The sequence below is a fragment of the Ranitomeya imitator genome, chromosome 3, assembly GCF_032444005.1.
Source record: "Ranitomeya imitator isolate aRanImi1 chromosome 3, aRanImi1.pri, whole genome shotgun sequence".
Classification (NCBI taxonomy): domain Eukaryota; kingdom Metazoa; phylum Chordata; class Amphibia; order Anura; family Dendrobatidae; genus Ranitomeya; species Ranitomeya imitator.
The window spans coordinates 846,195,207-846,213,515 of NC_091284.1; the positions used below are offsets into that span (position 1 = coordinate 846,195,207).

The 18,309-nt window shown below is 45.3% G+C and overlaps 1 protein-coding gene across 1 annotated transcript in view; it reads left to right on the top strand.

Moving 5' to 3' along the window:
- The window catches only part of LOC138671452 (tyrosinase-like), a 128,527-nt gene that overhangs the window by 23,599 nt on the left and 86,619 nt on the right, over positions 1–18,309 (top strand). The window contains exon 2 of the mRNA XM_069759633.1: positions 9,154–9,953. Within this exon, the coding sequence (XP_069615734.1) occupies positions 9,171–9,953 (783 nt within the window). The 5' untranslated portion in view covers positions 9,154–9,170. The remainder of the gene's footprint in view (positions 1–9,153; positions 9,954–18,309) is intronic.

The window sequence follows — 18,309 nt, forward strand, 5'->3', positions numbered from 1 at the left end:
CTAATGATCTTCAAACACGGTACCTTCCCTTTAAACTAAAATAATTATATATTTTAATTCAATTATTTAATGCAAAATTAGAAATCCGAAATTATTAAAAACTACAGTATTTAAAGCTAAAGCTGATTCAATAAAATAAAAATCTGTCTGAAATGAAAAGCAATTTTTAAATTAAAGTAAATGTACACTAAAGATTAGCATCAAAAGAAGCTAAGGCATAAACCACACAAAATTTCATACTACCTTTTTGTTAGTTCTTTAATGTAAGCATACTGAAGAGAAATATCCTATGTAGCATGGTTGTCCAGGGGACCTTTGCTCCAAATTAGTGAAATTGTATCCTATGAAATGTCATAAAAGTTAGTAACTTTTACACCATATCCACAAATATTTTGTATGAGACAGTAACAAGGTATATCCTTTAAAATAGAAGCACTTTAGATAACTTATGATACTGTATATTCCTACATTTTAACTGTAAATAGTAATAGACAACGTATAAGGCCTCTTTCACACTTCAGTTATTTGGCGTCAGTCTAAAACCGCCATTTTCCTCAAATAACGGATCCGTCATTTTTTTTGACGGATCCGTTATTTTCCCATAGACTTGCATTAGTGACGGATTGTGACGGATGGTCGTCCGTTCCATCCGCCATGCGACGGATCCGTCGAAATTTGGCGGACGTTTTCTGAAAATAGACGGACATTGGAACGTTTTTTGTCAACGCCGAAATGGCGGATCGCGACAGATCCGTCGCGTCCGCTATTCCATAGAATGGGCGCCTATGGGCGACGGATCCGCCGCCACCGTTTTTTCGGCGGATCCGTCGCCCAAATCCGTTTTTTCAATTGCGCATGCTCCAAAAAGTAGATACTTCTCCCAGACAACCCCCAAGTAACGGATCCGTCAAAAAAACGGATCCGTTAGAACCGTTTTCGCAACAATTGTGACGGATCCGTCAATCCGTCACTATGTCGGTAGTGACTGACGCCAAAAGACTGAAGTGTGAAAGAGGCCTAAGACAGTAGGGTGAGTATGGTAAGGTCAACAACCATGCCGGCTTAAAGGGAACCTGTCACCCCGTTTTTTCAATATGACATATGTGCTTTACAACAGTGTATTTTTGGTCCCATGATTTCCCACCTATGCTGCCGAAATACCTTACTAAAGTCACCGTTTTCGCCTGTCAATCACGCTGGTCAAATGGGCGTGGTTAAATCCCTGTTTCTCTCCCCCCGCTCCTCGGCGTGTCTGACGTAAATTTGATCTGTGAATCGCACAGATCGCGCTCTTTTTGGGCAGTTGCGCAGTGCATTCTGCTCTTGTGCATTATGCTTTGCCCAACTGTGGGCATAGCATACAGCACATCACCGCGCATGCGGTGCATGTGCAGTGATGCGCTGTATGCTATGCCCACAGTTGGGCAAAGCATAATGCGCAGGCGCAAGAGCAGAATGCACTGCGCAACTGCCCAAAAAGAGCGCGATCTGTGCGATTCACTGCGCTAGCAGTGCGCTACTAGTAACGGACCCGGAAACGCTGCAGCCTGTTATGAAAGGCAATTCAGTACCACAATGGACATAGAGGTCAGCGCACATACAGTGACCTGGCAATAACCCAAAAAACAAGAACGAGCTCTGAGACGTGGGAACTCTGTTGACCGCAATCCCTAATCCTCTCCAACCACACTAAAGGCAGCCGTGGATTGCGCCTAACGCTCCCTATGCAACTCGGCACGGCCTGAGAAACTAGCTAGCCTGAAGATAGAAAATAAGCCTACCTTGCCTCAGAGAAATACCCCAAAGGAAAAGGCAGCCCCCCACATATAATGACTGTGAGTTAAGATGAAAAGACAAACGTAGAGATGAAATAGATTTAGCAAAGAGAGGCCCGACTTTCTGAACAGAGCGAGGATAGGAAAGGTAACTTTGCGGTCAACACAAAACCCTACAAAACCCACGCAAAGGGGGCAAAAAGACCCTCCGTACCGAACTAACAGCACGGAGGTACACCCTCTGCGTCCCAGAGCTTCCAGCAAGCAGGAAAAAACAAATTGACAAGCTGGACAGAAAAAAACAGCAAACAAATAGCAAAGAGGAACTTAGCTATGCAGAGCAGCAGGCCACAGGAAAGATCCAGGAGGAAACAGGTCCAATACTAGAACATTGACTGGAGGCCAGGATCAAAGCACTAGGTGGAGTTAAATAGAGCAGCACCTAACGACTTCACCACATCACCTGAGGAAGGAAACTCAGAAGCCGCAGTACCACTTTCCTCCACCAACGGAAGCTCACAGAGAGAATCAGCCGAAGTACCACTTGTGACCACAGGAGGGAGCTCTGCCACAGAATTCACAACAGCAGCCCGCGTCTCGGGTCCGTCACTCAATGACGGCACATCGCTAGCGCACGACCATTGTGGGCGTGCGCTAACGATGCGTTCGCCATTGCAAGTAATGGCGGCGTTAACGGACTACGTTACACTGCGTTATGCCGTTATACCGCGGTGTAACGTAGTCAGTTAAACGGGTTCACACAACGCAGTGTGAACCCAGCTTAACAGTACAGTACTCCAAGTGTTATCCCCAACAAACCCAAACCAAAGAATTATCATCCATCCTGGAAGTGAAAACTTGACTTCAGCAGAGCCAGCTACATTGTATGGAGCCATTTATTATATGGCAAGCTAGATCGAGAACAGATGACATTGACTGTGCTATATTTAGATGGAAGATCTGGTTACCATTAGCAGAGATTATGTTGGGAAGAAAGTTGAACACCCAGATATTCCTACATAGCAAATTTATAATTCAAATAAAGACTGAATCCCTAAAAAGATCCTAATGAAACTTGGAAGATAACGTCGTTGTACTAATATGAACTAATTCCAATAAAAAAAAACGGAGCTCAAAACCGTTTTTCCGTTTCCAACCATGATAGCACATTAGGCATAGGTATGGCAGAATATGGCGCATAAAGACTGAATCCCTAAAAAGATCCTAATGAAACTGGGAAGATAACGTTGTTGTACTAATATGAACATATTCCATTAAAAAAAACGGAGCTCAAAACCGTTATTCCGTTTCCAAAAAATTTAACCCCTACATTCATGTATTGCAACTTTATGTCAAATAAATACATATGTAAATAAATTGCTTACTCTGCTTCAAATGGAGTGAAGTGGAAAGGAAAACTAAATTAAGAAAATGAAACGGTAAAAAAAAATCTAAAATAGGCATAGGTATAGATGAATACGACTAAAATATCTACCATAAGTATAGGTTAATTTGGCACATAGGGTTTTAGTATGCACCAACCGGCGGTATGTCCGCCCATGGCTCAGTATGCGTATGGATGGTCGGACGGTACGTACAGTGTGTGTATGGATGGTGGGACGGTACATACAGTATGTGTATAGATGGTGGGACAGTATGTACTGTCCCACCATCCATACACACACTCTACGTACCGTCTGACCATCCACACGCATACTTTGTGTACCATCCCACCATCCACACACGGTACGTACCGTCCCACCATCCTTACGCATACTGTCCCACCGTACCACTATCTATACACATACTGTATGTACCGTCCCACCATCCATACACACACTGTGCGTACCGTCCCACCATCCATACACACACTGTCCCACCATCTATACACATACTGTATGTACCTTCCCCCCATCCATACACACACTGTGCGTACCGTCCCACCATCCATATGCATACTGTCCCACCGTACCATCATCTATACACATACTGTATGTACCGTCCCACCATCCATACACACACTGTCCCACCATCTATACACATACTGTATGTACCTTCCCACCATCCATACACACACTGTACGTACCGTCCCACCATCCATACGCACACTGTCCCACCATCTATACACATACTGTATGTACCGTCCAACCATCCATACACATACTGTCCATACCGACCCACCTCCCGAGGAGGATATCTTTATCGTCCCCACTACTCACACCAATTTGTCACGAAATAGGGTTGTTTGGTTGCTCCTGGTTCATTATGTATCCCATTTCCCAGTTCCAATTTGGAACTTGCAGCTCTCTGGCGCCCCCCTTACTCTCAGCTCAGACTAGGTATTGCACCTAGGGTAATTAGTCGCCAGAAGGGCTGCCTGCTATGTACTGGCTATTGGGCACGCTGCAGCGAAGGCAATATAATTACTCCCACACAGGCAGGAACAATAATCATTAACTCCGCCGTCGCTGCAAAGATTCCCAATCGCACAAAGTATGCTGCCACCAGCTCTGATTAACGGGTCTGGAGCCAACCCAAATCAGTAGCCAATTCACTTCAGAGGACACAGTTCGTTTATAGAGCAGAAGAGACAAGCTAGCAATTAAATATTTTACTCCATGAAAAATTAGGCAGTTTACAAAGTAATAAAAGATATTAGAAAGGAGACAATTCGTATATAGATTACAAAATAAAATAGGATTAAGGTTGAAAAGAGCACACTTACAGGTTATGTCATGGTACCATCTTGGCTGGCCTGTGGCTTAGGAGGATAAATACATCCAGATGCATGGAACAGCTTTGCCAAGCTGGTGTTAGTTCGCTTCCCGGCCAAGACAGAAGGCAGGGCTAAGAGTACAGTGACTTATACTTCTGAGCTTGTGACATCACTAAAGGGCTGGTTAATGATATGCACTGATCTGATAGTTATTTACATTTTTCCAAAGTCTCAGACAATGGAATTCCTGAGTGAGAGGGGAGGGACCAGGGTTGGCTTTACAGGATTGTACTTTAAAGCCTCACCCTGCTCACACACTAGTTTCGAGTTACCTAGTGTCACTGTTCTAGGCTTTGCCTTTGGGTGGAGGAAGGCAGAGGGGGGAGAAAGGGGGGAGAAAGGGTGGGGGGGGTTCGCCGCTGTATTGTGCGTGTAGAAAGCCATGTCCTTCTAAACTCACAATATAATACGGCATTTTTGGAATTATCGTGACATGAGTATACCGTCCCACCATCCATAAACATACTGTACATACCGTCTCATCATCCATACACATACTGTCCCACAATCCACACACATACTGTACATACTGTCCTACCATCCACATACTGTACACACTGTATACACATACTGTATGTACCGTCCCACTATCCATACACATACTGTACATACCGTCCCTCCATCCACATACTGTACATACCGTCACACCATCCATACACATACTGTATGTACCGTCCCACAATCCACACACACTGTACATACTGTCCTACCATCCATACACATACTGTACATACCGTCCCTCCATCCATACACACACTGCCCCACCTTCCCACCATTCATACACACACTGTCCAACCATCCATACACACTGTACGTACCGTCCCACCATCCATACACACTGTACATACCGTCTCATCATCCATACACATACTGTCCCACAATCCACACACATACTGTACATACCGTCCCACTATCCATACACATACTGTACATACCGTCTCATCATCCATACACACACTGCCCCACCTTCCCACCATTCATACACACACTGTCCAACCATCCATACACACTGTACGTACCGTCCCACCATCCATACACACTGTACATACCGTCTCATCATCCATACACATACTGTCCCACAATCCACACACATACTGTACATACCGTCCCACCATCCATACACATACTGTACATACCGTCTCATCATCCATACACATACTGTCCCACCATCCGTACACATACTGTACATACCGTCTCACCATCCATACACATACTGTACATACCGTCCCACCATCCATACACACTGTGCATACTGTCACACCATCCGTTCACATGCTGTACATACCGTCTCATCATCCATACACATACTGTGCGTACCGTCCCACCATCCATACACATATTGTCCCACCATCCATACACATACTGTATATACCGTCTCATCATCCATACACATACTGTCCGTACCGACCCACCTCCCGAGGAGGATATCTTTATCGTCCCCACTACTCACACCAATTTGTCACGAAATAGGGTTGTTTGGTTGCTCCTGGTTCATTATGTATCCCATTTCCCAGTTCCAATTTGGAACTTGCAGCTCTCTGGCGCCCCCCTTACTCTCAGCTCAGACTAGGTATTGCACCTAGGGTAATTAGTCGCCAGAAGGGCTGCCTGCTATGTACTGGCTATTGGGCACGCTGCAGCAAAGGCAATATAATTACTCCCACACAGGCAGGAACAATAATCATTAACTCCGCCGTCGCTGCAAAGATTCCCAATCGCACAAAGTATGCTGCCACCAGCTCTGATTAACGGGTCTGGAGCCAACCCAAATCAGTAGCGCAATTCACTTCAGAGGACACAGTTCGTTTATAGAGCAGAAGAGACAAGCTAGCAATTAAATATTTTACTCCATGAAAAATTAGGCAGTTTACAAAGTAATAAAAGATATTAGAAAGGAGACAATTCGTATATAGATTACAAAATAAAATAGGATTAAGGTTGAAAAGAGCACACTTACAGGTTATGTCATGGTACCATCTTGGCTGGCCTGTGGCTTAGGAGGATAAATACATCCAGATGCATGGAACAGCTTTGCCAAGCTGGTGTTAGATCGCTTCCCGGCCAAGACAGAAGGCAGGGCTAAGAGTACAGTGACTTATACTTCTGAGCTTGTGACATCACTAAAGGGCTGGTTAATGATATGCACTGATCTGATAGTTATTTACATTTTTCCAAAGTCTCAGACAATGGAATTCCTGAGTGAGAGGGGAGGGACCAGGGTTGGCTTTACAGGATTGTACTTTAAAGCCTCACCCTGCTCACACACTAGTTTCGAGTTACCTAGTGTCACTGTTCTAGGCTTTGCCTTTGGGTGGAGGAAGGCAGAGGGGGGAGAAAGGGGGGAGAAAGGGTGGGGGGGGGTCGCCGCTGTATTGTGCGTGTAGAAAGCCATGTCCTTCTAAACTCACAATATAATACGGCATTTTTGGAATTATCGTGACATGAGTATACCGTCCCACCGTCCATAAACATACTGTACATACCGTCTCATCATCCATACACATACTGTCCCACAATCCACACACATACTGTACATACTGTCCTACCATCCACATACTGTACACACTGTATACACATACTGTATGTACCGTCCCACTATCCATACACATACTGTACATACCGTCCCTCCATCCACATACTGTACATACCGTCCCACCATCCATACACATACTGTATGTACCGTCCCACAATCCACACACACTGTACATACTGTCCTACCATCCATACACATACTGTACATACCGTCCCTCCATCCACATACTGTACACACTGTATACACATACTGTATGTACCGTCCCACTATCCATACACATACTGTACATACCGTCTCATCATCCATACACACACTGCCCCACCTTCCCACCATTCATACACACAGTCCAACCATCCATACACACTGTACGTACCGTCCCACCATCCATACACACTGTACATACCGTCTCATCATCCATACACATACTGTCCCACAATCCACACACATACTGTACATACCGTCCCACCATCCATACACATACTGTACATACCGTCTCATCATCCATACACATACTGTATATACCGTCTCACCATCCATACACATACTGTATGTACCGTCCCACTATCCACACACAAACTGTCCCACCGTCCCTCCATCCATACACATACTGTCCCACCATCCGTACACATACTGTACATACTGTCCCACCATCCGTACACATACTGTACATACCGTCTCATCATCCATACACATGCTGTACATACCGTCTCATCATCCATACACATACTGTACATACCTTCCAACCATCCATACACACTGTACATACCGTCCCACCATCCATACACATACCGTCCCACTATCCATACACATACTGTATGTACCGTCCCCCATCCCACCATCCATACACATACTATTTGTACTGTCCCACCTTCCATACACACACACTGCCCCACCTTCCCACCATCCATACACACTGCACGTACTGTCCCACCTTCCATACACACTGTACATACCGTCCCACCATCTGTACACACACTGTACATACCGTCCCACCATCTGTACACATACTGTACATACCGTCCCACCTTCCATACACACTGTACATACCGTCTCATCATCCATACACACACTGCCCCACCTTCCCACCATTCATACACACACTGTCCAACCATCCATACACACTGTACGTACCGTCCCACCATCCATACACATGCTGTACATACCGTCTCATCATCCATACACACACTGCCCCACCTTCCCACCATTCATACACACAATGTCCCACCATCCATACACACTGTACATACCGTCCAACCATCCATACACACTGTACATACCGTCCCACCATCCGTACACATACTGTACATACCGTCCCACCATCCATACACACTGTACATACCGTCCCACCATCCATACACATACTGTACATACCGTCCCACCATCCATACACACTGTACATACCGTCCCACCATCCATACACACTGTACATACCGTCCCACCATCCGTACACATACTGTACATACCGTCTCATCATCCATACACATACTGTCCCACCTTCCATACACACACACTGCCCCACCTTCCCACCATCCATACACACTGCACGTACCGTCCCACCATCCGTACACATGCTGTACGTACCGTCCCACCATTCACACGCGTACGGTGCGTACTGTCCAACCATCCATACACACTGTACGTACCGTCCCACCATCCATACACATACTGCCCCACCTTCCATACACACACACTGCCCCACCTTCCCACCATCCATACACACTGCACGTACCGTCCCACCATCCGTACACATGCTGTACGTACCGTCCCACCATTCACACGCGTACGGTGCGTACTGTCCCACCATCCATACACATACTGTACGTACCGTCCCACCATCCGTACACATGCTGTACGTACCGTCCCACCATCCATACACATACTGTACGTACTGTCCCACAATCCACACACATACTGTCCTACCGTCCCACCATCCATACACATACTGTCCCACCATCCACATGCGTACGGTGCGTACTGTCCCACCATCCATACACACTGTACGTACCGTCCCACCTTCCATACCCACATGGCTTCTCTCACTCGTCCCATGTTTTGGTCTCTTTCTCCAGACTTTGAAGATCCAGAGATGTTGCTCCTCGCTGTGGTCCTTCTGGGCATCTCATCTACTTCCGCCATGTTCTACAGAGAGTGTGTGGAGAATGTCTCCAGCTTTCCCGTGGTGTGCTGTCCTCTGTATAGAGGATCGATGTGTGGAGCTTCTCTGAATAGGGGCAACTGTATGCCGGTGCGGAGCAGCAGAACCATACCTGATCCCGATATACATATCGACGACAGAGATCTTTTTCCGTTGCATTATTACAACTACACCTGTCAATGCAAAGGCAACTTTATTGGTGAGAACTGCGGCCAATGCGACTTTAACCGCTATGGTGACAACTGCGAAAACCTGAACACCGTGGTGAGAAGAGATATCCGGGAGTTGTCAGAGAAGGAGCGACACCAGTACTTCGCCCAGCTCCACCAATGCAAGACCAAGATAGATCCCGACTACGTGATCCTGGTGTCGGGGGATCGCTTCCGCTCCACAGCTTACGAATTCCAATCTGCCTCCTACTACGACGTGTGGTGTTACATCCATAATTACATCACCAGGCAGTTCATTAACAACACCAGAGAGAACAACATCCTGAACTTCGGCCACGGCAGCACCGCCTTCCTCACCTTCCATCGGGCATACATGTTCTACCTGGAGAGGGCGCTGCAGAGATGCACCAAGGATCCCAACTTCACTCTGTTGTATTATGACTGGCGCTCCGAGCCCGAGTGCTCCATCTGTAATGATGACTTCCTCGGAGGGAATGATGCCCACGGGCGCATCAATAAAACGTCTGTCTTCTACAACTGGAGGGTGAGTACCATTGGAGAGACATTGTCAGGTCCGGCTAGAAGCGGATCAATCCCTGCAGGACCCCGAGCACACAGCTCCAGGTTCCCACAACATCCTCCATCCTTGGACGCGGTGTCAGCGTCAACAGTCACATGGACACAATTAGGTGGATAGAAGAAAGAAATGCAGGGAAGAACTGGAAAAAGAGGGCAGGATACATATCTCTACAGAAGATCTAGCACTAGAGCAGAGGCAGCACAGACCTGTCATAGACTACAGATAGATAGACACAGAGGCTGCTGTGATCACAGGACCTCCCCACCTCCCCTGATAGTACACACATACACCCAGCATTACTTCTATCACAGATATCATTGGATCTCCCTCCTCACCTCCTCTGTTATTACAAATACAGTATACAGACAGTATGAGTCAGTACAGAGATGTTGTGAATTCTGCTTTTGGGCTCCCTCCGGTGGTTGTGGGTGGTAATGCAGTTGTCCCTGGGCTGCAGTCCTGGACAGGTGTATCTGCTAATTGCAATTCTGACTGGGGTATTTAGGTTTGCAGGACTCATTAGTCCTTTCCAGTTGTCTATGTTTCTTGGGAAGTGTTGGATCTCTGTCTGGCTTCTCCTGCTTAGCTGCCATTTCAGCAAAGATAAGTGTCTGTTTCTTTTTCTATGGCACACATGCTGTGTGCTTGTTTTTTTATTGTATTCCTGCTCTGAGTGTAGGAGTTTCTGGAGTTGCAGATATACGTTCCACGTCTTTAGTTAGATGGAGGAATTTTTTGTATAATCTGCTGTGGATATTTTTGGAAGGGGTTTAATACTGACCGCACAGAACTCTGTCCTATCCTTTCCTATTTTAGCTAGAGTGGCCTCTTGTGCTAAATCCTGTTTTTCTGCCTGGGTGTGTCTTTCCTCTCCTACTCACAGCCAATATTTGTGGGAGGCTGCCTATCCTTTGGGGTTCTGCTCTGAGGCAAGATAGTATTCCTATTTCCATCTATAGGGGTATTTAGTCCTCCGGCTGTGACGAGGTGTCTAGGTTTTGCTAGGTACACCCCACGGCTACTTCTAGCTGCGGTGTTAAGATCAGGATTTGCGGTCAGTATAGTTACCACCTACTCCAGTGAAAGTTTTCATGCTGCTCCAAGGTCACCGGATCATAACACAGAGGCTGCTATGATCACAGGACTTCCCCACCTCCCCTGATAGTACACACATACACCCGGCATTACTTATATCACAGATATCATTGGATCTCCCTCCTCACCTCCTCTGTTATTACAGTATAAATACAGTATACACACAGTATGAATCAGTGCGGAGGCTGCTGTGATCACAGGACTTCCTCACCTCCCCTGATAGTACACACATACACCCGGCATTACTTATATCACAGATATCATTGGATCTCCCTCCTCACCTCCTCTGTTATTACAGTATAAATACAGTATACACACAGTATGAATCAGTGCGGAGGCTGCTGTGATCACAGGACTTTCTCACCTCCCCTGATAGTACACACATATACCCAGCATTACTTATATCACAGATATCATTGCATCTCCCTCCTCACCTCCTCTGTTATTACAGTATAAATACAGTATACACACAGTATGAATCAGTGCAGAGTCTGCTGTGATCACAGGACTTCCTCACCTCCCCTGATAGTACACACATACACCCGGCATTACTTATATCACAGATATCATTGGATCTCCCTCCTCACCTCCTCTGTTATTACAGTATAAATACAGTATACACACAGTATGAATCAGTGCAGAGTCTGCTGTGATCACAGGACTTCCTCACCTCCCCTGATAGTACACACATACACCCAGCATTACTTATATCACAGATATCATTGGATCTCCCTCCTCACCTCCTCTGTTATTACAGTATAAATACAGCATACACACAGTATGAATCAGTGCAGAGTCTGCTGTGATCACAGGACTTCCTCACCTCCCCTGATAGTACACACATACACCCGGCATTACTTATATCACAGATATCATTGGATCTCCCTCCTCACCTCCTCTGTTATTACAGTATAAATACAGTATACACACAGTATGAATCAGTGCAGAGGCTGCTGTGATCACAGGACTTTCTCACCTCCCCTGATAGTACACACATATACCCAGCATTACTTATATCACAGATATCATTGGATCTCCCTCCTCACCTCCTCTGTTATTACAGTATAAATACAGTATACACACAGTATGAATCAGTGCAGAGTCTGCTGTGATCACAGGACTTCCTCACCTCCCCTGATAGTACACACATACACCCAGCATTACTTCTGTCACAGATATCATTGGATCTCCCTCCTCACCTCCTCTGTTATTACAGTATAAATACAGTATACACACAGTATGAATCAGTGCAGAGGCTGCTGTGATCACAGGACTTCCTCACCTCCCCTGATAGTACACACATACACCCGGCATTACTTATATCACAGATATCATTGGTTCTCCCTCCTCACCTCCTCTGTATTACAGTATAAATACAGTATACACACAGTATGAATCAGTGCAGAGGCTGCTGTGATCACAGGACTTCCCGACCTCCCCTGATAGTACACACATACACCCAGCATTACTTATATCACAGATATCATTGGATCTCCCTCCTCACCTCCTCTGTTATTACAGTATAAATACAGTATACACACAGTATGAATCAGTGCAGAGGCTGCTGTGATCACAGGACTTCCCGACCTCCCCTGATAGTACACACATACACCCGGCATTACTTATATCACAGATATCATTGGGTCTCCCTCCTCACCTCCTCTGTTATTACAGTATAAATACAGTATACACACAGTATGAATCAGTGCAGAGGCTGCTGTGATCACAGGACCTCCTCACCTCCCCTGATAGTACACACATACACCCAGCATTACTTCTATCACACATATCATTGGATCTCCCTCCTCACCTCCTCTGTTATTACAGTATAAATACAGTATACACACAGTATGAATCAGTGCAGAGGCTGCTGTGATCACAGGACTTCCCGACCTCCCCTGATAGTACACACATACACCCAGCATTACTTATATCACAGATATCATTGGATCTCCCTCCTTACCTCCTCTGTTATTACAGTATAAATACAGTATACACACAGTATGAATCAGTGCAGAGTCTGCTGTGATCACAGGACTTCCTCACCTCCCCTGATAGTACACACATACACCCAGCATTACTTATATCACAGATATCATTGGATCTCCCTCCTCACCTCCTCTGTTATTATAAATACAGTATACACACAGTATGAATCAGTGCAGAGGCTGCTGTGGTCACAGGACTTCCTCCCCTCCCCTGATAGTACACACATACACCCGGCATTACTTATATCACAGATATCATTGCATCTCCCTCCTCACCTCCTCTGTATTACAGTATAAATACAGTATACACACAGTATGAATCAGTGCAGAGGCTGCTGTGATCACAGGACCTCCTCACCTCCCCTGATAGTACACACATACACCCAGCATTACTTCTATCACAGATATCATTGGATCTCCCTCCTCACCTCCTCTGTTATTACAGTATAAATACAGTATACACACAGTATGAATCAGTGCAGAGGCTGCTGTGATCACAGGACTTCCCGACCTCCCCTGATAGTACACACATACACCTAGCATTACTTATATCACAGATATCATTGGATCTCCCTCCTCACCTCCTCTGTTATTACAGTATAAATACAGTATACACACAGTATGAATCAGTGCGGAGGCTGCTGTGATCACAGGACTTCCTCACCTCCCCTGATAGTACACACATACACCCGGCATTACTTATATCACAGATATCATTGGATCTCCCTCCTCACCTCCTCTGTTATTACAGTATAAATACAGTATACACACAGTATGAATCAGTGCGGAGGCTGCTGTGATCACAGGACTTTCTCACCTCCCCTGATAGTACACACATATACCCAGCATTACTTATATCACAGATATCATTGCATCTCCCTCCTCACCTCCTCTGTTATTACAGTATAAATACAGTATACACACAGTATGAATCAGTGCAGAGTCTGCTGTGATCACAGGACTTCCTCACCTCCCCTGATAGTACACACATACACCCGGCATTACTTATATCACAGATATCATTGGATCTCCCTCCTCACCTCCTCTGTTATTACAGTATAAATACAGTATACACACAGTATGAATCAGTGCAGAGTCTGCTGTGATCACAGGACTTCCTCACCTCCCCTGATAGTACACACATACACCCAGCATTACTTATATCACAGATATCATTGGATCTCCCTCCTCACCTCCTCTGTTATTACAGTATAAATACAGCATACACACAGTATGAATCAGTGCAGAGTCTGCTGTGATCACAGGACTTCCTCACCTCCCCTGATAGTACACACATACACCCGGCATTACTTATATCACAGATATCATTGGATCTCCCTCCTCACCTCCTCTGTTATTACAGTATAAATACAGTATACACACAGTATGAATCAGTGCAGAGGCTGCTGTGATCACAGGACTTTCTCACCTCCCCTGATAGTACACACATATACCCAGCATTACTTATATCACAGATATCATTGGATCTCCCTCCTCACCTCCTCTGTTATTACAGTATAAATACAGTATACACACAGTATGAATCAGTGCAGAGTCTGCTGTGATCACAGGACTTCCTCACCTCCCCTGATAGTACACACATACACCCAGCATTACTTCTGTCACAGATATCATTGGATCTCCCTCCTCACCTCCTCTGTTATTACAGTATAAATACAGTATACACACAGTATGAATCAGTGCAGAGGCTGCTGTGATCACAGGACTTCCTCACCTCCCCTGATAGTACACACATACACCCGGCATTACTTATATCACAGATATCATTGGTTCTCCCTCCTCACCTCCTCTGTATTACAGTATAAATACAGTATACACACAGTATGAATCAGTGCAGAGGCTGCTGTGATCACAGGACTTCCCGACCTCCCCTGATAGTACACACATACACCCAGCATTACTTATATCACAGATATCATTGGATCTCCCTCCTCACCTCCTCTGTTATTACAGTATAAATACAGTATACACACAGTATGAATCAGTGCAGAGGCTGCTGTGATCACAGGACTTCCCGACCTCCCCTGATAGTACACACATACACCCGGCATTACTTATATCACAGATATCATTGGGTCTCCCTCCTCACCTCCTCTGTTATTACAGTATAAATACAGTATACACACAGTATGAATCAGTGCAGAGGCTGCTGTGATCACAGGACCTCCTCACCTCCCCTGATAGTACACACATACACCCAGCATTACTTCTATCACACATATCATTGGATCTCCCTCCTCACCTCCTCTGTTATTACAGTATAAATACAGTATACACACAGTATGAATCAGTGCAGAGGCTGCTGTGATCACAGGACTTCCCGACCTCCCCTGATAGTACACACATACACCCAGCATTACTTATATCACAGATATCATTGGATCTCCCTCCTTACCTCCTCTGTTATTACAGTATAAATACAGTATACACACAGTATGAATCAGTGCAGAGTCTGCTGTGATCACAGGACTTCCTCACCTCCCCTGATAGTACACACATACACCCAGCATTACTTATATCACAGATATCATTGGATCTCCCTCCTCACCTCCTCTGTTATTATAAATACAGTATACACACAGTATGAATCAGTGCAGAGGCTGCTGTGGTCACAGGACTTCCTCCCCTCCCCTGATAGTACACACATACACCCGGCATTACTTATATCACAGATATCATTGCATCTCCCTCCTCACCTCCTCTGTATTACAGTATAAATACAGTATACACACAGTATGAATCAGTGCAGAGGCTGCTGTGATCACAGGACCTCCTCACCTCCCCTGATAGTACACACATACACCCAGCATTACTTCTATCACAGATATCATTGGATCTCCCTCCTCACCTCCTCTGTTATTACAGTATAAATACAGTATACACACAGTATGAATCAGTGCAGAGGCTGCTGTGATCACAGGACTTCCCGACCTCCCCTGATAGTACACACATACACCTAGCATTACTTATATCACAGATATCATTGGATCTCCCTCCTCACCTCCTCTGTTATTATAAATACAGTATACACACAGTATGAATCAGTGCAGAGGCTGCTGTGATCACAGGACTTCCTCCCCTCCCCTGATAGTACACACATACACCCGGCATTACTTATATCACAGATATCATTGCATCTCCCTCCTCACCTCCTCTGTATTACAGTATAAATACAGTATACACACAGTATGAATCAGTGCAGAGGCTGCTGTGATCACAGGACCTCCTCACCTCCCCTGATAGTACACACATACACCCAGCATTACTTCTATCACAGATATCATTGGATCTCCCTCCTCACCTCCTCTGTTATTACAGTATAAATACAGTATACACACAGTATGAATCAGTGCAGAGTCTGCTGTGATCACAGGACTTCCTCACCTCCCCTGATAGTACACACATACACCCAGTATTACTTCTATCACAGATATCATTGGATCTCCCTCCTCACCTCCTCTGTTATTACAGTATAAATACAGTATACACACAGTATGAATCAGTGCAGAGGCTGCTGTGATCACAGGACTTCCCGACCTCCCCTGATAGTACACACATACACCCAGCATTACTTATATCACAGATATCATTGGATCTCCCTCCTCACCTCCTCTGTTATTACAGTATAAATACAGTATACACACAGTATGAATCAGTGCAGAGTCTGCTGTGATCACAGGACTTCCTCACCTCCCCTGATAGTACACACATACACCCAGCATTACTTATATCACAGATATCATTGGATCTCCCTCCTCACCTCCTCTGTTATTATAAATACAGTATACACACAGTATGAATCAGTGCAGAGGCTGCTGTGATCACAGGACTTCCTCACCTCCCCTGATAGTACACACATACACCCAGTATTACTTCTATCACAGATATCATTGGATCTCCCTCCTCACCTCCTCTGTTATTACAGTATAAATACAGTATACACACAGTATGAATCAGTGCAGAGGCTGCTGTGATCACAGGACCTCCTCACCTCCCCTGATAGTACACACATACACCCAGCATTACTTCTATCACAGATATCATTGGATCTCCCCCCTCACCTCCTCTGTTATTACAGTATAAATACAGTATACACACAGTATGAATCAGTGCAGAGGCTGCTGTGATCACAGGACCTCCTCACCTCCCCTGATAGTACACACATACACCCAGCATTACTTCTATCACAGATATCATTGGATCTCCCTCCTCACCTCCTCTGTTATTACAGTATAAATACAGTATACACACAGTATGAATCAGTGCAGAGGCTGCTGTGATCACAGGACCTCCTCACCTCCCCTGATAGTACACACATACACCCGGCATTACTTATATCACAGATATCATTGGATCTCCCTCCTCACCTCCTCTGTATTACAGTATAAATACAGTATACACACAGTATGAATCAGTGCAGAGTCTGCTGTGATCACAGGACTTCCCCACCTCCCCTGATAGTACACACATACACCCAGCATTACTTATATCACAGATATCATTGGATCTCCCTCCTCACCTCCTCTGTTATTACAGTATAAATACAGTATACACACAGTATGAATCAGTGCAGAGTCTGCTGTGATCACAGGACTTCCTCACCTCCCCTGATAGTACACACATACACCCAGCATTACTGATATCACAGATATCATTGGATCTCCCTCCTCACCTCCTCTGTTATTATAAATACAGTATACACACAGTATGAATCAGTGCAGAGGCTGCTGTGATCACAGGACTTCCTCCCCTCCCCTGATAGTACACACATACACCCGGCATTACTTATATCACAGATATCATTGCATCTCCCTCCTCACCTCCTCTGTATTACAGTATAAATACAGTATACACACAGTATGAATCAGTGCAGAGGCTGCTGTGATCACAGGACCTCCTCACCTCCCCTGATAGTACACACATACACCCGGCATTACTTATATCACAGATATCATTGGATCTCCCTCCTCACCTCCTGTTATTACAAATACAGTATACAGACAGTATGAGTCAGTACAGAGATGTTGTGAATTCTGCTTTTGGGCTCCCTCCGGTGGTTGTGGGTGGTAATGCAGTTGTCCCTGGGCTGCAGTCCTGGACAGGTGTATCTGCTAATTGCAATTCTGACTGGGGTATTTAGGTTTGCAGGACTCATTAGTCCTTTCCAGTTGTCTATGTTTCTTGGGAAGTGTTGGATCTCTGTCTGGCTTCTCCTG